The sequence below is a fragment of the Poecile atricapillus genome, chromosome 5, assembly GCF_030490865.1.
Source record: "Poecile atricapillus isolate bPoeAtr1 chromosome 5, bPoeAtr1.hap1, whole genome shotgun sequence".
NCBI lineage: Eukaryota > Metazoa > Chordata > Aves > Passeriformes > Paridae > Poecile > Poecile atricapillus.
The window spans coordinates 32,403,180-32,426,174 of record NC_081253.1 but is presented as its reverse complement, the minus strand read 5'-3'; the positions used below and the strand labels follow the sequence as shown (position 1 = coordinate 32,426,174).

Sequence of the window (22,995 nt, the reverse complement as noted above, 5' to 3'; positions counted from 1 at the left end):
CGGGGTAGATGGTACATGTGTACAGAGGGTACAGAATGATTGAATGAACACAGAAATGAGTGATTACTGGGGGTGTTCTGAGTTCTGCTACCAGTTCTGAACTTCCTGATCTCATTACCACCACCCAGTGGAAAAGTCTGGAGCTCCTGGTGTGAACTTCAGCGCTTCTTCCCACAGAAATCCCCAGTGCTTCAGCAAATCAGCCCAAGCTCACCGATGTGAAGTTTCTAATTGACTGTGGAATACTTTTGATAAAATTTTTAGACTCCAGAATTTTTAACTCTGGAAAAAAACTGTGTGCATGCAGACAGGGAAAGTAATCCGTTTGTAATAAGTGGCCACAAATCATCTGCTGTTCTAGATCTCAAAATTTACAATTCACCTCTTTGTGAATTTCCTTTTATCAGGTTTTCCCTTAATGCTTCATTTATTTTCGTTAAAAGTTTTTCATTTTTAAGTACCTTGGAAATGTTGTATTTTAATTTAAAAAAAAATTATTTGGTAAAAATGAAAACTACATTTTGTAGTCAACTGCATCTCCAGAAAAGTAAAAGATGAAGAATGGCTACTTGAAATCTCTTTGGATATTGTTTACAGTGTTCATGTGTTGTTTGCTGAAGATTTTATGCAGCAGTTAGTTGGGAAAAGTCATGGAATGGTTTGGATTGGAAGGGACCTCAAAGACCATTTGAAAAAGACCATCCTAAAGACTCTCCTGCCACATGCAGGGACACCTTCCTCTACACATGGAAGCATTGCCTCTGAGATAAAATCCAGGTTTTTTTCTTATGTTTTTTCATAATTTAATTTCATTCATTCTGTTAGGGTTTGGATTGGATGTTTGGTTTGAATGAATATTGGGAAACTGTAATTCCAGGACAGCCTGTTTCAGGGATTCATTTTCCACTTGCTGGCTCCATTTGATTTTCACATAGACACACTCTGTTTGATAGAGGATTTGCTTCTAAGGCAATGTTTAACATAGCACAGTGAATTGCATTTTCAGCATTTGAAATGGTCAAGAGTGGCTTGTGCAGCCATCAGGTGTTTTCTGGCCTTTGCAAAAATATCCTGCTGTTTAATACTATTATAGTACATCAGTTACTTGTTGGTGTCATATTCAGTATGTCATTTGCGGTTTTATTTAAAATTTTTATTCGTCTGGTGTTTTTTTGTTTGTTTGTTTGTTTGTTGTTTGTTTTGTTAGGAATGGATTAGGGCAGAAAACAAAAAGATGAAGTGTGCATGTTAGGGAAGTTATGCAGCATAAACATTAAGAAGGGAAGATAGAGAGAATGGTGTATTATATCCAGTAACAACACAGTTTTTCCCAGTAAAATCCTAAAGAAGGGGTAATATTGGTGATTGGGAAGAGCAAGGGGTAGAAAAGTGTTTGCATTTCTGAACACAGGAATGTGGTGCTAGGTACAGGTGCTACAGGGATATGTGGAAAGAGGGAGAGGATGATTCTTGGCTGGACAAGCTTTTTCCTGGAGCTCTTCTGAATAAGCAGTGCTATGAAATTATGTGTTTTGGAGGGAGCAAAGCAAAGGAAAAAAAGAGTTTTAATAAATCTTTGCTGCTGCTTTTGAGATTGAGCAGAAACACTAGTTCAAGCCTTCACAGTCCCTGTGACATGACACTGGGGCTGCAGCCCATGATTTGGCTGCGTGCTGCAGGGCTTTAAGGCACTGCTGCCTTTCCTCAGCTCTGTGGTACCAGCTCTCCACTCAGCTCAAGTGCTGGAACAGGGAGCCCACTCTGATATCCTCACCCACCATGAAGGATGTGCTGGGAACTAGGCTACCAGAGTATCCCAGTTTCCTCTTTTTCCTGCTGTTCCACCCCCACAGCTGATGAATGAATGCAGTTGTAATACAGCTTATAATGTACATTACCCCATAATGGCTTTTAAAAGGTACATGGGATACTCCCAGCTTTCCTCGTGCTTAATGCAAGGATGATGAGTGTCTGAAATAGGGAGACACATAAAAAAGGCTAAGTGAAAAGGGAAAAAAAAAATAGGAGCAATACAAGGAAGCTGAAGGTGCAGGAGATGGTAAAAAGGTGTGTCTCAGGCAGCAGATTACTTACAGGGAGATATTCTTAGGATTAAGTGAATTTTGTTGAATTCAATAAGAATTGCTATGGGAACTTAATTGAGTTTCTTGTGACTTGAGCATGGATATTCCTTTCTATCCTTGATGGGTATGTTTCAGGAGAAAGTGAATGATTTCTCAGGATATGTTAGTTTAACATGCTTTAAAACCTGTTAACCAAAAGACAATTGTTTATACTCCTGAATATTTTTTCTGGGTTATGCCAGGACTATTTCATAAATAATGACTATTATTAAATATTAGAATGCAGAATACTGCATATTCACATGGGCAGAAAAACAGTAGAATGCACAAGAATTAGTTTAATTTGTTCACTGGCTTCTAGTTCACAAGTTTCACAGAAAATCTGTCAAATCCATAGCCTGTTTCTTGAGTTGATATTTGCTTATTCCTTATACAGGAACAGTCCTTGGAGATTTTTCCCAAATAGAAGAATAGGAGAATGAATAAATAGGCAGCACTGGTTATTATTATATAGTAGAGATTTGAATAAATAGCATATAAACAGCTGAAACCCAGATACTTACCCAGGAGAACAGGACAGAGATGGAAATAGGGAAGATTGATGGTAGGTGGGAGCCATAGGGTTAGGGACTGATGAAATTAGCAATTTATTAAGAATAAAGTATTTGGGAAGGAAGCAGCATCTTAAGTCCATGTGATCATAATAAACAGAATGAGGCAAGAAAATTTAGGTAAAGGGTTAAGATAGCAAACTATCAGAGATCAATCAAAAAAAAATAGGCCAATGAGAATAAGCAGGACTAGAAAATATGTATTTTGCTTGTTAGCTGTTATTTAGTACTACTTGTCCTTTGTTTATTCTGTGCTTTGGAGGAATCAAGTGGTTTTTAATTGCCTGTTGTTTTTTTCACTCCATTAATAGAGGAGGATAGTGATTTTCATGAGCAGAAGCTATAGCAACTTTTAATGCTGTTGGTCAATTCTGTTTGGTACAAGGCAGAATGAACCTTTGAAACCTGAGCTGTGGGAGTAGATTATTTCTCTGTTGCTACAAGAAGATGTTCCCAAGTGCTTGGACTCTGAAGAAGAGCGTGCAATGAGTGCCTGCATGTCTCTGAAAGGCCAGAGAGCAGCTGTTCAACCCTGAAAGGGCCCAGGTATGGCTGCAGCAGCTGTGAGTAAACGTGTCAGCAATGTGTCTGTGCAAGGATTTCAGAGCAAAAGGCTCCAGTTCTTTGAGATGGTGGATGTGTGGAGCTTCATTCCCAGGCAGGAGGGTCCTCACATATCAGTAATGCTCTATTTAGAACGTGGAAAAAAAAAAAAATTCTAGTCTAAGATGGATTTTATTTATTCCCAGGAAAGAGTTGCCTAATTTTATTTCTTGGATAATTTATGTCTTTTCATTGCTTTATCCTACCTAAACTTCTGACATTTTTGAGAGATAACCACACCCATGATCCTGTCTGAAGTGGGAACCAGGCCTGAAGTGTGCTGTGTTGTTAAATTTATCAGGTATTTATAATATTGACTTGATTTTCACATGGCAACGAACTTGCCAGTTATTTCTAGACGTACACGTACATCCTCATAACCAGAAAAATCGTGTTACTGCGCGTGTACATTATCACACTCTTTTTTTGGCTGTAAGCAGCAAATTCTGATCTCTCACCTGTGTCTCAGCTATCAAAACTTTCCACTTTTGCCCTTTCCATAGTTCCTTCCTAAGTACTGAAAAGGCTAAAGAATGAATGACACCTGTCAAAATTCACTGTGTACGAATGGAGGTAACGATAGAAGATGTTCATCAGAAGGAGGCACATCTCAAAAACTGGGGCTTCCTTCAAGGGTGCAAACACCAGAGACAATAATTTCTGCCAGGGGAGTTTGTATGTGTCCCCATCCTGAATCTTCTGGCAGCAGCTCATCTATTTTGGAGGACAAGATGATAGGACACTGCTATTATGTTGCCAGCAGTAAATGCTGACTAAGGGACATGTTCAGATGTTACATCCTGTTTCTGGGCTGCTTTTCTAAGGTGTTCCCTCTTTTGGCACTGGAAATTTATCCCATCAATTTTGATTTTTACAATCCAGAACAAAGGTAAAGGAGGTTGGGAGACGAGCCAAAAGCGTTTCACACCTCGCATGAGAAAGCTGCAAATCACGGGGATCTTATGGGGGGGAAAAAACCCCAACAAAACAACAAACCACACTAAAGCATCTTTCTAGTAATCACCTTACACTGTGACAAATTCTGGTCCTGGAAGCCAGCTCCGATTTGTGTGCTGCAAAAAGAAAGGAACACTTAGGCTGGCGAAGGAGCAGGGCTGTGCTATAGGTACCTCACGCTGATGTACCTGATGGTTTTTAGTCCGCTTTGCTGGGGGCTTTGTAGAGCTGAGCGAGTACATTATACGGGCGTTGGGGCTGAGGATCGCAGAGTCTGCGCCAGAGCCTGCAAGAAACCATGGTTGTTGTCCTTTTCCTTGCAGCCGCCCCAGCCCTGCGGGGCCGGCTGTGCAGAGCCGCCGCCGCGGGCGGCCCGGGAGCACGGTGAGTATCCGCGGGGAGAGGCGGGCTCCCGGGGAGCGGGAATGCGGCCCCCCGAGGAGGAGGAGGAGGAGGAGGAGGAGGAGGAGGAGGAGGAGGAGGACGGAGGGATGCCATCCCAAGCGCTTCCCGACGCCGTGACCCAGAAGTTTTGCCAGCCCGCTCCCGGCCCCGCAGCTTGGCGGGATGCGGAGGGGATGGTGTGCGGCGGCCGCAGCCCCGCAAAGGGCGGCACGGAGCGAACCCCGAGCGGGGATGAGAAATGAGCGATTTCCCCCAGTCACGCTGTCACGGGTCACAGGAGCCGAGAGCGGCGGCGGCCGATGGAGCCCGGGGAGCGGGGGTGCTGCTGCTCGCCGGGCAGGTGGAGGTGCCTGCGAGTTGCTTGTTAGAGAAACATGTAACAAAAAAGAAAAGGGCGCGGCGGAGGGCGCGGGGGCTGCTCGGAGGATGGGGAGGGCGGGAGCGTCGGGTTGGGGGCGTCGCACCCCGGGCATCTCTCCATGCCCACCCCTCGCCCCCCCAAATCCCAGAAGAATCGCACTCGTCGTCGTCCCCACCCCCGGAAAAAGGAGGGCACACCCCACCTGCGGGGCTCGCTGCGGCTGGGGTGCCGGCTCTGCCCTCTCCCCCCGCCCGTCCCCCTTTACCTGCCGCCGGCCCGTCCGCGGCGGGGGCAGCGGGGCGTGGGGCGGTGGGTGGCGGTGGAGGCGGCGTGTGACAGATGTCCTCCTCTGACAGCGCTCGGTACCAGCCCAGTGGCTCCCTGCCATTGGCTCAGTGCAGCCGACCGGCAAGGCTGCTCGCTATAATAGCACTATGCCTGCCAGCGGCGGCGGCAGCTCGCTCGGCTCCGCCGCGGCCGCCCCGCCGCGCATCCTCCCCCTCCTCTTCCTCCTCCTCCTCCTCCTCCTCCTCCTCCCGCGGCCGTGCCGCGCCTGAGGGGCCGCACCCCCGGCCCCCGCCGGCCCCGGCACCGCCGGCCCCGGCCCTCCCCGCCCAGCCCCTCCGAGCCCGGCCTGAGGAGGCGGCCCCGGCCCCATGGAGTGCTACTACATTGTCATCAGCTCCGCGCACCTCAGCAACGGGCACTTTCGCAACATCAAGGGAGTTTTCCGCGGCCCCCTCAGCAAGAACGGGAACAAAACTCTGGTAATGGCTTCTTCCCTTGCCTCCCCCTTCCTCCTTCTCCTCCTCCGGCTGGCAGCGGCGGCTCCGGGCAGCGGGAGCCCCGGCCGCCCGCCCCTCCTCTGCCGCCGCGGGGACGCGGTGCCCTCGGCTCCCGGCCGGGGCGGGCGCTGCCGTGTCCCCGCAGAGCTGCGGCGGCTGCGGCCGGAGGGACAGCCCGGGGACCCTGCTGGGCGGGGAGCTGCAGGGCCGGGGCTCCGCAGCCCGGGGGAGGTCGGGGAGAGGCGGCCGCCGCCCGGCTGAGCGCATCTCCCGGCGCGGGGGCTCCCCGCTGACCGTCGGCACTGTCCCCACCCCCGAGCGGGGACAGCCGCAGGTCCCGCCCGGACGAGTGCAGGGAGGGATCCCAAACTTGTCTCTTCGCTCCTCCGAGTCGTTTGGGTGCAGAGGTGCGTTTGATCGGGCGCAGCCTGAGAAACCATCCGCGGTTTGGTTTGTTGGCTGCCAAGTTCTCTTTAGAAGCAGAACTCGGGGTTTGACAGGACTCTGAGGGTTGAGGCAGTTTGGCTTAGGTGCTCCGGAAAGTCTGCACGGGCTATTCGGACTGTTTCTGAATCCATCCTCCGTACTTGGGTATCTTCTGTTGGGTTTCCTATGGTTTTGCTGACTTGCTCGAACTCGCTTCGTGCTGTTGCTGAACTTTAATGGAAGAGTGAGGACGCAATAGCCTTGGCAATACATGTGCCTGCTCTGATAAAAAGGATGAGGGATAACGGCAGGCCGGGTTAGCTGCATCACGTAACATCTCAATCACGGCACAACACGGTGTGGACAGATGTCTGGAGAGGAGGATGGAGCTGAAAGAGGGGCTTAGCTACGTTGTTTATCTCTCTCACCCATCACTGACTTATTCTGAAATCCCCTTTGGAGGAGACGGAGCAGAACATACTCACCACATTCTCGTTCCCTCGAATGCACGACCTATATTGATGGGGAATTTACTGAAGTACTTAACATTTGCTAGAGTTGGCAAGCTTGCAATTTCTCCCTAAATAAAGAGATTAAAGCAAGTCTGAGCCAAGTCATAAAAATAGTAACTACTACGAGAGAATCTGAGGCAGATTTTTGGACTGTTTCAAATGTGAAGTTCCTGCTTTCACGTTGTAAATCTTTACAATTTTATTTGCTGTGGATTCTGCATATTTTTCTGTTAGGGATTGCGTTCTTGGAATTTTAAACAAGTATTTGTAGTATCCATGAGATGGCAATATGTGTGTAATATTTCACTGTTACAGTTGCAAACCTAAGACCTACTGCAGAAATATTTGCTGCATTTCAAATAATGGCATGATACATCACCTTCTTCCTACTAACAATTTCAGTAAAGATGCATTTGGCAGGACTGAGAATACTCTGATGTAACTTTTGGACTGTGTATTGTCTTGCAGTTCATAATGGATTCTGCTTCAACAGCATTTTGTTCTTTAATCTTTTCACTTGACCAAAAAAAAAAAAAACAACCCAAAAAACCAAAACAGCCCTGTATTCTCAATATTCCTGATTAATTTATTTACTGGTAAAATTATTTGCAACCAAAATGTTTTGGGAAAGACTGGTGCTAACTTCATATTCAAGTAAAAATAATGGTGTGGGCTCATGATGTGCTCATACTCTGGAAGAAAAAAATGTACTCTGGGAAGAAATTGAACTCAAATCTGCTCTTTTAGTGAGACAGATGTGAGGGGAGACAAGGAGGCATTGGCTATGGGACTGCCGTGAGAAGTTTTTGCTGGGTTGAAAAGGAAGAGTTCTTGATGTTGGCTCTGTGGACAGCAAAATGAAATCCTTCCCCATGGTATAGATGCAGGTATCAAGGCTTGTGTTTCTGTTCGGGCTATTTTTTAATTTGTAGGAGGTAAAGGTACCACTGAGTTGTGATACAGGGCATTACTAGCTCAGACTGATAGTTCTGAGGTGCTGAAGTACATTTCAGTGGGAAAATCAGATGTTTCATTGTTTCAGAGGATTGGTCACTTTCACTGTAAAGAAGCTTCTCAGACTTGGAAGGATGAAAATATTTCTTAGTGTAAGCTAGGATAAGCCTTTAGAAATTCCAGTAAGAACACAGCCTTTTAGTATGCTCTTCCTGTCTTCCATCATAGAGCAAGACTAGGAGAAACAGCAATCTGTAAAGCTAAAAATCAGAATTTTTGAAGCTGCTCTGACTCAGACGTATCTTCCCATTTGCTAAAGCATTCATTGTCTCTTCATCTGAGCTCCAAGTATTCTGAAATCACTGCTTTCTCATAAACCAAGGAGAACCTGAAAACAGCCTCCCTTCATATGGTGCTGAATTGCTTCTGTGCAAAACTTACATTTGTTGAGTTTTGGTTCTCCTTCAGAGTTCTGCCACCACACTCTTGTCTAGAAATAAAGATGAGTGCATGTTTTTCAGCAGAGTTTCACATCATGTAGAAAAGTGAGAAAGGCTGGATCTAGTCAGATGATGTTGTGGTTTCAAGATGATTTTATGTGGTGTATCTTCACACCTGAGCTGCTCAGGTTTCAGGGGAGAAAGCTCCTTGGGTGTTTTCACTGCTGTCCCATCCTGGAGTGACTTGGTATTGCCCTGAAACTCTTTTTTTTTTCTGCCCTGCTCTCCAGGAGAGGTCACTGAGTGATTCTTTTTTCCTGATTGTTTGTCTCTGCTGGTGATCATTATGTGTTTGTCCTCCTCCTGCATCCTGATGCAGGATAAGTCATTTAAAACTTCATGAAGGTTTGGTTCAAAACTCCCAGAATACTGCAGGAGCTGCAGCAGAGCTACAAACCCTTGGTCAGCTGGTAGGGAATATGGAACAGAAAGCTTTGGCCTCCTATAAAAGCTGCTCAGTGGAGAGCATCAGAGAGTTACTTTTTGGTAGAAGAGATGGAACAACAGTGCTTCTGTTGCCTTGGTCTTTCTCTAAGGCACATCTGTCTCTAATGCCTCCTGAGGGGGGGCTTTGAGATGGGTTTTTGAGATGGGGTTATTTGGAAGGGGGAGAGAAGTACTTGAGGCATAAAGATACAAACTAGGAGGAGGATGGGGAAGGCCACAGGTCTGCTCCTCAAGATGAAATACCTCTTCAGGAAAGAAGAAAGGAAAGGCTCATCAGGAAAACCTGAGCTCAGAGAGAAGTGAGAGGCACAAGAGGGAACAAAGGAAAGGGTGGATTTAGGTAACTGAGAAAACAGGTTACTGTAAAAAAAAATTAAAATTAAATAAAATAAGAAAAAAATTGCCTGTGATTGAAACTTTAGTCAGGTGGAGGTAGGAGATGAAGGAATGTGTATCTGCATGGAGTTTTGGGTATCTGATAGCTTTTCCCAGCACTCAGTGCATGTGGTCCCTCCAGCCCTCTGGGTAGCTGCTGGGGTAGGGATCCCTTGCCCAATTAATCTGCTGCTTCTTGTCAGGAAAATAAACCTGAATAACCAGTTGAAGGGAAATGGGCCCCTGTGGAAGAACAGCCTCCAAAGTCTTATTAAAATGTAACTTCAGAAAATGGAGCAGTATGGTTAAAAGAAATTGGTGCTGGTTGTGATGTCAAATAAGGCTTTATCCTCTCCCTCTGCAGTTTCTATTGCCTGAAATATCCTTCAAATATGCACAGTCTGCTAACAATAGCTAATCTGCCACTGGAGTGCTCCATGGCAGCTCTTTGGAAGGTTTTTTTTGTTGCTGGAGTACTGTCTAAGTGAACCAGCTGACATGTGGTCTTTGTGTGGCAGATGGTTTCTGAACAAGAAACTCAAAACTTACCATGTGGGTCAGTACTATGCAATGATGTTTAAAATTTCTAGTGCTCTTTCTGCATTTTCGTGCTTTTTGGTGTTTTAATCGATGAGTATTGGCTTGATTGCTTGGCCATTTCATGTCAGTGTCCGTCCTTGTCCTTGGTGACTCTGAAGTTTTCCCAAGGATGTTCTTTTTTGGCTGTAGCGGTTTATAAAAATTGCTTTGCTACAAACTCTTGGTTTTGCCTGTGGTCCTGAACTTTTAATGCACTTACTCTGTTATTTTTTTAGGCCTTATGTTATCGATGCCAAATTACAGTAGTCTGTCTTTGTAATTCATCTTCCTTGCTGTGGCTGCTGTCTTGCAGTTTATAATCTCAAAAAGTATTGAAACTTGTATGAAAAAAACAGCTTTCTAGAGAGAGAAATCAGTTGTTTGGAGTCAGAACCACAGGCAATTTTTTAAATTCTTAAAATGTCTTTCAGGATGTAAACCCCAAACCATTTTAAAGTATTTAAACTAGTTAATCAATAGAATTTTTGGTTGGTCAGCAAGAGAACTGACTCTTTGATCTTCTGAGCAGCTGGTATGTGGCTGGTGTCTGAGTATCTCCTTTTTCACCTTAAGATATTGCACTGGTGTAAATGGCTTTGTTTTCTTGAGATTTACAGTGGTGGAGGACTGGACGTGTGGGGCTCTTTCATTTCTTTTAACAGGACAAATACATTTTCTCTGGTGGTGATCAGAATGAGTAAGGTCTTGTCACTTGGCTGAGGAGGTCAGGGAAAAGTTTAGACCTCTGTGTGGTATAAATTGCTACTGTAATTCTAGTTTCAAGTGCCTTGGTGATACAGATGGGAAGTAGGTAAGATTAGAAAGGGCCTGATAAGCAGTTGGTTAAAGGACCAAATACACCAAACACAGGAATCTATTTTTGTGACTAACAGTCACCTCTATATGTGCTGAGGTTTATACTTTGGTTAAAAGTATGAATACAGGGGACTCCAGGGGTAGAATGGAAACAGTGGTGCCCAGGTCCAAAGGAGGCAGTCACAAATTATTTAAAACTGGAGTCAAACTCTGAACTCAATGCCATAAAACCTTGCAGAGAAGATCTCATGAATTTCAGGTGGCTACCTTGTAGTACAGCTTTGTGCCTCCTAGCCAGCTTGGTTATGACTGCAGGGATATTCATTAATTAATAAAGTAATTAATTTGTTTATAAGTCCTTTTAGAACTCCTAGGGCGTGCCTCTACTTTTATGAAAACTCCATGGAGTTCAAATACTGTCACACTAGTGCCCTCTGAAAGTGCCATCTGTTGCTCAGGCTGTCTGCTGTCTTTAGCTCCTTTACACTTTGCAGAATATTTTTGTATTCCCACATCTACTAAAGTAAATAGGTTGTAGTGGACATAAAAACGTATTTTATGAGAATTTCTATTACAATTATCCATTCCCTACTACATGAAGAAAGTATTAAACTAAAACATTTCTCTGATGAATTACAACTGCAGTTGTAATTCTGCATGATCAGGATAAATGTCCATTGATTTCAAGCTATCTAGTACACACATAAAATAAACAATACTTACCACAGGTTTATTTTAAACACTGGTAAAATGACATCCTGCAGTTCTGTTTGCCATATTGTATATTACCAGTGGCTGGAGGGTAATTTTTCAATTCTATCTTACACATGCAAAATTTAATGGAACTATTGCAATACACTGTTTTTCATCTTTAATGATGCAGAGTTTGTAGGGTTGAGTTGCTAGGCCAGAGTTGTATTGGTTAAGGGAGAAAAATCACCTGTTACTTTCTTCAGTGGTTATGTTCCCTGTGGATCTGCTAATGCTTTTTTTTGACCTAAGTTCAGAGCTTGAAAACCTTCACATCTTTTCTGTAAGAGAAGCTGAACAGCCCTAACTCATTAAAACATTAAAGCGGCAAAATAAATTCTGCCTAATTTCATTTTAATAATTAATAAACATTACTTAGATCATGATTGAAAACCAACCACTCAGAAGACAACAGAATAGACTGGTAAAGTTTAAGGAGCAATAAAATCATAACTGTGTCCTACTTCTAAAGTCCATTTGTTGGAACTCAGGTGTCTTGGTTTGCTTGTGTGAGGCTGTCTGCAACAGTTCTGGTTCAAAACATTATCAGCAGGCGTGTTTCGGTGAGCTAACAGGAAACTATCATCATTTAAGTGCATTTCCAGAGCCATTCAGAGAGGTGTCAAGGCTCATGCAGCGAGATACAACACTCCTATGTCCATCAGACTCTGTGTGACTCCATCATCTGGTCCAAAAAATAGCAGGAGCTGGAGTCCAGCACGCAGCAGATTTAAATTGGGGCAGCTTCTGCTTCAGAGCTATTACTGAGCAGACTTTTGTACTGTAAAAGCTTATTAAATGCATGGTAAGCTTCAAACACGGTATTCTGTTGAATGTAATTAGACTATTACCATGGTTAAATTAGTACACTTGTTTAGTTTTTTTCAGATCGAGGCCTTAAATAATAAGTCTGAGGAGAGCCTTTGCCTGGAGTATTTTCTGATGCAAATATCCATAGCAATCTCTTAGCTCTGAGATACACAACATTAATTTTAACACGTTGCTCACACTTGGAAAACGGCATTGCTAACATATTGTTTACCATGTTGCTAGCTGGAAAACAGCAAGTTGGCTCCCGTACTTTCAAAACCACAGATATCTTTGAAGTCTTTAAACTAATTAGAATGAGACCTTTCCAAGGTGCAGATTGCAATCCTAAAAGTCTCGCCTTTCCTGTGGGCTCTGGGGAAATTCAGGTTTCTTGACCTTCCTATCAGCAGGGATTCACTGTTGAAAAAGGAGTTAGCTCTGAGTTGTGGGTGCAGAGGACACTGAGTGGGGAGTGGCCTCTTACCTGAGTTCAGTGGGGTTTTGTGTGGGACTTGACTAAGTAGCTGCAAGATCTCTGATGCCCCTATCTGGTGACAATTGCAATATTTCCTTTTCTGAATGGCTTTCAGGCATGTCAACAGGAACAATTATTCTCTGCAAAAATCAAAGCCATTGAACAGATCCATCTTAAAATGTAGGTAGGGATGAGTTTAAAGAATCCCACAAAATCAATCCAGAACATTTTCTATTATTTAATATCTGAATGAAGTTAATAATTATTTTCAAGACAGATTCATTATTGTTGCCTGGTGCTAGTGGAAAGTGAGTTGATTTTTTTGTTTGCTCACTTGTGATTCAATTGTAAACATGGGAGAAGGAGTGAGCCTTCCTTATTTGGCTATATCTGGCCAGTCCCTTAAAAACAAACACTCATCAGACCCTTCTATATTTCCACACATTTTTGGAGTGAGAACAAATGCTTTTCCCCCAGCGTTCTTCAGAGACTGTTACATGATGAGCTGTGACTTACTGTTGTTTAAAAAAAAACCCAAAGTAAACAAAACAACATTTGCTCACAAGGAGACACAATATTTGTCATGTTTAACCTTGTTTGTTCAATGGAGATAAGAAGCTGTCTGAAGGCGTCAGGAAGCAGGAGATTTTTAACTCATAGTGTAATTAATTTATTTTGTTAAAATATATTTGCAGTTCCTTTCCTCTGAGGACTGGCCGAGGCAGGGGTACAGAAGGGGCAGAGGGTTTTGTTTCTCCCTTGGCAGAGGATGTTTGTTCTGAACACTCTGAGTTGTGTGAGAGCATGAATTTCTGTGGGAAACTTGCTCTTTTTTCTTTTTAATTAATTCAGAGAGTAAATCTTCAAATATTTTTAATATGGAATTTTAAATGGGTGGCAGTTACACAGATAGGGGTGTAAAAAAGGAAATGCAGATGCTTTCTTCACAGCTGTAGGAGCAAATCCAGAAGTAATGCCTGGAGAGTGATCTCTGTATCTCCCACCTGCCATTGCTTCCCTGATTGCATGTGATGAAGAACAGGTTTTGTTTTAAAATTCTGCAAATGGCTTGGAGAATGTTGAGAATTGGTTGGAGGAACTGAGATTTTTGTTTGTTTGTGTTTAGAAGCTCATCAACATTCTTGGTTTGTACCAACGACTTAGGACTCGTCAGGCTTTGACTGTGGTGATTTGCATTTTGTAAATGATTTTTTTTTTATGTGTGTGAAAATGATATTTTTAGCAAGGCATCTTTCCCCAAATAGCAAGTGTTCAGGCTACCTCCTCTGGGATCCAGCTGAACTCGAATATTCATGTAACAAGATTTCTCACAGCCAACATATAGCTTGATTGCCTACATTGGCCAAGTCCTGGTCCTATTGTTTTCTTTCAAATTTAGCACTGCACAGTATCTGTTGGAATTTGCCTCTTTGCCTTCTAGAAATAGGTTTCTAGACTTAGGAAAGGAGCTTCTTTTCCATTTAACTGATGGTATACTTACTCAAAAACTACAAACCAGGGTAGGTGTCCCTGCCCATGGCAGTGGGGTTGAAACTAAATAATTTTTGAGGTCAATTCCAGCCCACACTGTTCCATGTTTCTGTGTTCTGATACCTGTGAGATTATAACTGACTATATTGTTTTTCTTTTCTTTTGATAAATACATCTTGATTTACAGAATACAATTGTTTAAATACCTGCAATTTCTAAGTGTTCAATTTCTGCTGCAACTGTTCTTCACAGGAAACCACAATACCCATTACAGAATGAATATAAGCTACTCCTTCATCAAATGGATTTTGATAAAATGTCTGGAGTTAAAACTTGGGGTACACTTGGGTCTGTAAAGGATTATGATGCACAGGGGGTCTGGCCAAGCAGTCCATGAAACAACCTGAGCCTAAATTTATTAAGCAAAAGCAAAATACCTTATTTTTTTTTATATTTTTATTAACTAGTCATTACTGAAATGTATAATTATTTAGTGAAGTTTGCTTAAAGATGTTTAATTGTATTGGATGTTTTGTCTTCCTCTGTTGGAAATAGTTGGCTTTCTCATGAGAGAATATAACACAGACAAAGATGTCCTCAACACCTAAATGCCAGCACCTAAACCTGCCTATCCCAGTTTTGACACTTAGTTCTGAGCCTGTTTATATGAGTATTGAACACTCTTTTGGGTTGGTTTTTGAATTGAAAAAAAAGAGGGCAAAGTAAAGAAGTTGTATACATATCTTTATACCAGAAGTTTTGGGCTTCTTACATACTTGCAGCATAGTACACTGGAGGTTGTAGTCTCCTTTTTTTTTTTTTTTTTTTTTTTTTTAAGTATTTTATTTTTACAAAATACTCTTTTTTATCAAAAAAAAGGTTTTTGCATTTGAGGTTTGCTTAAAAGTAAGACTCTGGAAACTTAATGTCATTGAATAAATAACATTATGCTCTTCTATATGAGCAGTAAACAACTGTTTCTACAAATAAAGCAAGTTTGTTAGCCTTTTTTTTAAAGCAAAATACCTTATATGATGCTAGTTTATGAAGCATTCTTAAAATAGAGTCAATGCTTCAGAACAGCATTATATATATAGGGTAGCAGTGGAATATACTGCTGAATAAATAGGATTTCTCCCTTCTCTGCATTGATATTTCTAATAGCAATGCTAATTTTTTCTGATAGTTTTATGGAAATATTTCATGAGGGAGAAAAATCAAGATAATATTTGCTTGTCCTTCTGCTGTGCAAATGAGCCGGTAAATCATCTGACACCTGTTTGTTTGGCAGATAAGTGAATTTGCATGAACTAGCAGGTGGAATTAAGGATTAGAAAGAGATGAAAGCAGTTTGAAGGGACTGCTTCCAAAGGTCTGTGGAGTTGTAGCCTGTTGTATTAGTAATGCTGAGCAGAGAGAAAAGCTTCCCACCAACAGGATGTCAGAAACACTTGAAGTTTTCTTTATGAAACACCTTGGAATGCTCGTGGGTATGAAAGTGTCGTGGCAATGTAATTAGAAAAGTCCAGCAAAACCTGGTGGCTTCACCACCAACTCCCTGTGGTGATTGTGCCCAGAGTGGACCTGCTTTATAAACAGTGGAGAATTAAAGGAGGAAAAGTGGAGCTTTTCAGTGCTCTGGTGTCTGAAAGGAAACTGCAGCGAGCTGTGTGAAAGAAGCCAAAACAGCCGAGGTATTTAATAGAGAGAAGATGTAGAGCTCCCAAGTGATAACACGTCATTAGTGAATAACATCATGACAGACCTGGAGAAAACCAGGACAAAGGTTTGCCTGGCCTTGTCAGCATCTCCATGGCAGCAGTGGCACTATCTGTGATGTTTGTTCAGGTTCTGGTTCTGGGAAACCAGACAGACTCGGAGAATTTTTGGTCAGTCAGGCTTGTCTTGGAGGCGTGTGATGGGAGGTAACAAGTTCTAGTTAAGAGATGGGAAATCCTGATCAGATACAAGGGAAAATAATAAATTTGAGGGTGGTCAAGCACTGGAAGGAGGTTCTGGGAGGAAAGACTGTGGCATCTCCTTCCAGGGAGATGCCCAAAACTTGGCTTAGCAGCATTAATTTAATTGACTGTGCTTTTAAGCAAAGTATAGGACTAAACGTCCCTCCGCTCTCAGTCAAGGTTCCAATTCCACATTTGATCCGTAGAAGAGTGGCTTTTAATTGTATCCTCTGTGGTGAGGTTCCAGGCATGTCACTGCTGTGCCCTGCTCCCGACCTTTTGGGACTCCTGGGTGCTTCTGGCTTCCCTGGTCCCAGGTGACATCTAACTGGCAGGAGCAGTGCCTGTGCTGATGTTCTCTGGGGAGCTCCAGGTCTGAAACACAGCGCTTGCTTCAGCTCTGAGTAACAAATAAATCAAATGCAACCATTAAATCTACTTAGGATTCCTTTGCAGGGATTCCCGAACTGAGTCATGCCATGTGTAGTCAATGACCCAACTTGTAATTAAGAAAGATGATGGAGTCGGAACTTGTCCAAAACTATTTCATGTTTAGCTCTCACTCTCCACAAATTGTGTGCATTATCAGCAGTATTTTATTGATTACACTTCTTCATATTGAAAATTACTGGAGTAATTTTGGAAAGGCTTTTAAAAGGTACTCAGGAACACAACTGATAGAGAAATTGAATTGTTGTCATTAGAACAGCTTTATGCAGAGGCAAGGAAAACTCAAGCCAAGCATTTTCTAAAGCATTATATGCCACAATCCTTCATCATAGATGGCTTCAAAGAGGGGGAAAATGAGAAACAAGCTATCAACCTTGTCTTGTTCAGCCCACAGAGCTCTTGCACTGTGGGATGGGCGGTATATGCTTCCACAGTGTGAGTATTTCCAGGAAATTGATCAGATATTTTGCATCTTTTCATACAGTGGGTGTGGTATATACTTATTTCACATATTTATATTTTATATGTATTTTTATATTATCATACATATACAATATTGTTAATATATACTCTGTACATTCAAGCCCATTGTTTAACACAGTGGTGTGGCATCATACTAATTTCTTACAGCTCTTGATAGTCGTGGAGAAAACATGATCCTGAAGGAAGGAAGTGCCAGAGTTCTTTATGAGTGGCTGAAATTGCCTTTTCTGTGAGAGGGGCCTTGTTGATTCAGAGTCTCCACTTAGCTGGGGCTGAGCAGAGGAGTAACCTTGGAGAGGTTCCCATAGAGCAGATTGGGGCATCTGAGGATTGTGGATGTCCTCCCTCATCCCCATCAGGGGTAGCAGAAATTTTGAGCTCACTTTGAAGCACCCTGGTCACTGCAGGCCAGGTAGGTAGTGGCTAATGCTGTGTTGTAGCCACGAGATGAATGTTGGATCTATTTTCAAACCAGTTAGTAGAGTAACTAGAACCATGTATAATCACTTCCTTCAAAAAAAACCATAACCAAACCCAAACTTGTCAGAAGTTTTACACATAGTAAACGTGAAAGCTACAATATGGAATAAATTATCAAATGGCTCAAGTTCAGTGTCTTTTTGAAGGCTATGGGGGGGTGTGTTGAGGAAATTGCACTTGTATTTTACACCTGACAAATTGAATTACAGCAACAAATCTGTATAATTACAATTCAGAGACCAGGATTTCTTCTTGGAGTTGGGTAATTAGAAGCAGGACTATGCTTGAAGGTTCAGATTGGATTCTTAGAAAGAGTCCCTTACATGAACATGACCTGAACAGAAATCAGTGTTTTCATCTCCTCTATTTTAAGAATTTTGAATCATAATGCAAAGTGACTCATCCATTATTTCCTCATCTCTTCATCAGCAAGACGCACAAAAAATTATTCCTTTGATTGTTTCCCACCAAATGGGAAATCTTTACAGTTTCTTCTCTTTTCAGCAGGCATTCATAAATCCAATTAACATTAGTGAGTCTCACATGTGTGCATCGAGAGAGAAACAAATGGACCTTTTGTCTCTCCAAGTATGTGTTTAACTGCAGAAAATGAAATTAAGGGAAAGCTTTTGGTGAATCATGGGTTACAAAGCTGGTAGCTCCTGCCTCATTTTGCAGTCGCTAACACATTCCACTGGTTCTCTCTCCCCTGTCAAGGGTCCTTGTAGGAGCTGTAAATGCAGGATGAGCAGTGCTGCTGCTAAGGTGGAGAGCACTATTATTACCTCCAGTTCTAAGATGAATTACTAATAGGTCATGTTTTGAACGGAAAGGCAGGATTGCAGTAGGGTTAATGTGACTGTGCTTCTGTCTCATGACATTACTCCATGGGAACAGAGGTAGAAAAAGTAAAAAATATTAATAGCTCAGTGACCTATAAAAAAGAAATATTTAGTGCCCTTCTTTTGAGGTTCTGTTGTCTCTCTGAAGAACGGGATTGATGTTGCAAGAACTTAGTGACATCTTGTGTTATTTGGCAACATTTCTTATTTACTTACCGGCACTCTTAGAGCAGCTACGACTTTCCCAGTGACACAGGTGGTCTTGATCAAGCTCAATGCTGTTAGGAAGTGAATGGGGTCTTAGAAAATTAAATACTGCCTCTAGGAAAGCATCTGCTCCTGTTGCTGGCAAAACAGTGTAAACACAGGGTATTTTGCTTAATTTAATTCGTTGCCAATTAACACCAACATTTGATTACTGATTTGGGTATTGGGGTTGGGAAAGAAGACTCCAGCTGAGGAAATATTTCCTCGAATTTGGCAGTGCTGAAGTTTGGGGTGGGGTGGGTGGTTCACAGCAGTGCTACAGCCCACCAGAAGTCCCACTGAGGTCCCCCCGCAGTCCCCCACCACCCAAAGCTGCTGTGTGTCCCCAGAACACAGTCACAGCTGACATGTGACAAGGTTCCAAAGAGCTCAGTGCAGTATAAATACACCGAAACCATATGGTCTATCAGAATCATAATATCACTTTGGAGGTTTAGAACTAGCGTGTTTATTAGCTGTAATCACTTCAAAATTTTCATTGAAGTGAACAGCTCCAAGTACTCAATATAGTAGAATTTCCATACAGACCTTTCTGCAGTCTGGTTTGGAATAGAAGTCACCATCATTCAGCCAAAGAAAGAGCATTAGAAGGCTCTTTGAGCATCCCCTGTGTCTGACAGCCATCCAGTAGGATGATGATTATGCTTTGACAGAGCTATAGACTACGAGTGACTCCATATAAGATGATCTAATGTGTACATCTATATGGGATGCTCTGTGCTTTAAAATAACAGTTGTTGGACTTTCCTGCCATAAAGAATTTCCTGAAGCTATTGCTATTTTGCAACTGTGCTTCGTGTTATTTGAAATTAAGCCCGTTTTGTCCTGACTAATTGCTGTCTCTTCGATGGCTACATCCCTCAGATATTTGTAAGCTGTAAGAATCCTCATTACTTGCACCTTTTCCAAGTTTGGCATGTTTAGCTGTTTTTCTTTCTTCATATATCAGTTCCTCTAGTTTTGATATTGGCGTGGCTTTTATTTGAACTCTCTCCAGCATTGCAACACAAATCTATCAAAATGCCTCCCAGTAGTGTGTTTAAAAGGTGAAATTAGAAGGATTCCATGGATGTTGCTAGTGGTTCCTTGGTGTGCAGGTAGCTGGGGGTGGATTGTGCAGTCTGCATTTGTTGTGGCATGTGCTTATTCTATACATAGTCTCACTAGCATCATTGGGACCACTCACTTCATTCTATTCTTATCACTTCCCTATTCCCTCCTCCACTCCTCAGATTCCTTGCCACAAATGCAGTGTTTGGCTGTGGGCAGAGTTTTTAGTTTTCTGGAGTCTCTGCTTGTGCTGTGACTTCTCTGTTGCCTTTGATGCATCCATTAGAATTTTCAACTTCTCAAGGAGGTGCTTTGATAAATTCCGGGTTAAAACACTTGTAAGATAGGCTTGTTTGTATTTTGTAAGAATAATGTGATCCTTGTCAGGAGCTGACAGATTTATTTCCTTCTGCACTATTAATTGCTCTAAGTTGTGTATGTGTGTGGATATATTTGTTCATTCTCTTGTGACAGAAGAGAATTAAACATGAATTACTTCTACACAGAGACATAAGTTTTATTTCTGACCTCTTTGTCTTTTAATCCTTTTCTTCTTTCCTCCTGGTGTGTTTTTTTTTTTTCTCTGTCTGTGGAAAATCTCCTCAGCTTGGTGAGCATTTTGTGTTGTCCTGCCTGGTGCAGACCTCACCTTGGTGGTTCCATTCATTTTGTAGCACAGCTCTTTGACCTCCCAGTCAACTTCAGCTGACTCTCTTCATATGATTTTTTGGGGGATGATCTGAATCCACTGAAGGTTTATTTTTTGGGGGAAAAAACCCAACAACCTAACTAAAACTTGCTACTTTCATGGCAAATATTTTGAAATGCATGCATTTTTGTTGAACTTAGATCTCACTCTTGATTCTCATGCAGTTGTACAATTTAATTTTCTCAATTTTGCCACCCTGACTAGATTGTCATTCTTATCACTTACCTACTGCAACCATCATTTCTTCATAGACTGAATTTTTAAAATGACAGACATAAATTGAATGAAGTTGAGCTTCACAGCAGACAAATGCTAGTCACTCTAAATGCATTTTTACTTCTAAAAAAATATGAGAGCATTCAAAATGTGTGGTTATTTAATCTGAAGAAGCATCTTGCTTTTGCAACATCCATTTCCCATAGATATGCTGTAGACTGCCAGGCTGCAGAAATACACATTATTGTCAACTTTTTCATAATGGGATTAGCTCTTACATCTGCCTGTTCTCTTTCACCCTTCATCACTGCAGGGAAGCACAGGACATAACTCGCTGTGGTTTTGTGTTGCTTTGCTTTGGGGTGACCCATCTGTTTTCTTCTGTTCCCCTTTCTCTGTGCTGGGGGTGAGGACCCTGTAGGGTAGCACAACCATGGTGCTTTCACTCTGGCTAAAATGCCAAGCTTGGCCATTAAAGGAAGGAAAGGAAGCATCATAAAACCTTAAAAGGCAGTGCTTTGATTTGTGGATGAATCGCTGATGAATTTTTACGCATGCTTGAACACTTTAAAAAATGAAATAAAATCCTGGGGTACTAAGATTGCCTGGGGGATGATCATTTTTATGACAGAGCTCTGTATTTGAGAAATACTTGGAAAAAAATAAACAAATCTAGTGATTACTTTCCTTGAAGTCACTGAACACTTGCTTTGAGGAGAAAAAAAAACCCAAAAAAGTTAAACTTTGGTATTTTATGTTTCTTGCTGCTTGATTTCCCTGTTCCATTTCTTTTGCATCAGTGATTTGGAGGACTGGGGGCTGCCTATGACTGTGTTACTTGCAATTGAGAAGATGATTTGTTAAATGCAGTTCTGTTATGGTCCCTGTACTTCTTCATGTCTCTCTGTCCTAAGCTTCTGGTTTGGTTTGCTTTTCTTTTTCATGTACCTTTTTCCATATTTTTGCTTTCTGCCCTAGTGCTTGCCTTTTTTTTGTCTTTGAGCTTTATACCATTTCGTATCCCAGACCTTTCCAAGGTATTTTTCAAAACTGGATCCCATTTTAGCAGTAGATTAACTGCCTTTGCTCAGTCTGAAAATGAGAATTTGAGCTCTGAGCTTTTGTATTGACATTCATGGCTTTTTTGTCAGAAGTAAAGAAGCTTTTTTGATTATGTTGTAAGAAAAGGTCTCTAATACAGTCTTAATTGCTATGCTTGTTAATTTGTTAGACCTGGTACAGATTTAATGATACTGTTGCAGCTGGCATTTAGCTGATTGGAAAAACATGGCAATTTTTGTATTTAGGTGTTGTAAATGAGAGAGTAGTAAAACTGGTTTATGCTACTCTTATTTTGCTGCTTGCAATACTCTCCATTTATTCTTATATTCATGTTGAACAAGCAGGGTGTGATAGCATGACAGTGAAGATACCTCTTCTAGAATTTTCTTTAATGTTATTTTTTGGGTGTGGTTTTTTGGTTTGGTTTGGTTTTGGGGTTTTTTTGGTAGGGTTTTTTATTATTTTTATTTTAATTTTTTTCCTGGACAAGGAGATAATGGCAAAATTGAAGTCTGTTGTTTCAAACTGTTCTTTCTCTTGTCAGGGAACACTTCACTGATTTGAATTCATTTTAGGGTCAGTAAGATGAAGACCTGAGCATTTGCTGCTAACACAAAGATGCAAAGAAGTTATGAAAAAAGGGATTTTGAAGAAATGAGAGGGGATGAGGAAGGGAAGTAGGACTTGGCTGGTAACAGAGAGTATGAATTGCTTCGGTTGCATTGCAAGGAATGCTGAGGTGGGGCCAATGAGGGCAGTGTCCATACTGGAAAGAAAGATGAACTCTTCAGAGAAGTCTCTGACTCTCTGGCCATTTCTTGAACAGATCTCAAGGACCTGTGGCAGGATGTAGCTTTGATGAAGTTAGTTGGGAATTGCTCCTCGTGTTCTACTTGCGAGCTACAAAACGTCAAAAAATGAAGGAGATACTTTGAAGTGTACACTGAAAATTTAAAATCGATTAAACTTTGTGTTTTCTGGAATGCCCAGAGGAAAAACAAGATTGTGAAACTTTAGACTCTTCCTGTCAAATCTCATTAAAGCTGTCTTGATCAGTGTCCCGTTGCTTTTTCCAGCTTGTCTCCCACAAGGGCAGTATCTCCAGATGACAGTAACAATCCAGTACTCTAATAAACATGTGTGGGGTAATTCTGTACACTTGGTGTATTCACACTCAGGTGCTTGCTGTCCTGTGTATGTGCATGGCAAATGGTCAGCTCTGAGCAGCCCAGCACCCTGTGTACTCCTTCATCAAGCTGATGTTCGAGTGTGTAGCAAAGCTAAATGGCTGGAAAGCAGCTGCCTTGTTCAAAAAAACCACTTAGTGAGACATTTACTGAGGAGGTAACATCTTTAAAAATATTTAGTGCCACTCGAAAAAGCAACTTTATGAAATATTTAAGGAACAGCTTCTTTGAGGGGAAAATCTAGCAGTTTTTGTGCAGTAATGTTGCTATCTTTTAATGCTGTGATCACTCAACTGATAGGAAGAACATCTCTTCATTATTTAATACTTAGATCCACTTAGCACCTA

At 41.9% G+C, this 22,995-nt stretch overlaps 1 protein-coding gene across 1 annotated transcript in view; it reads left to right on the top strand.

The window, feature by feature from the left end:
• Positions 1-5,650: 5,650 nt before the first annotated feature.
• ZNF804A (zinc finger protein 804A) overlaps positions 5,651-22,995 on the top strand; it is a 152,989-nt gene continuing 135,644 nt past the window's right edge. The window contains exon 1 of the mRNA XM_058840564.1: positions 5,651-5,788. Coding sequence (XP_058696547.1) covers positions 5,678-5,788 — 111 coding nt within the window. The 5' untranslated portion in view covers positions 5,651-5,677. The remainder of the gene's footprint in view (positions 5,789-22,995) is intronic.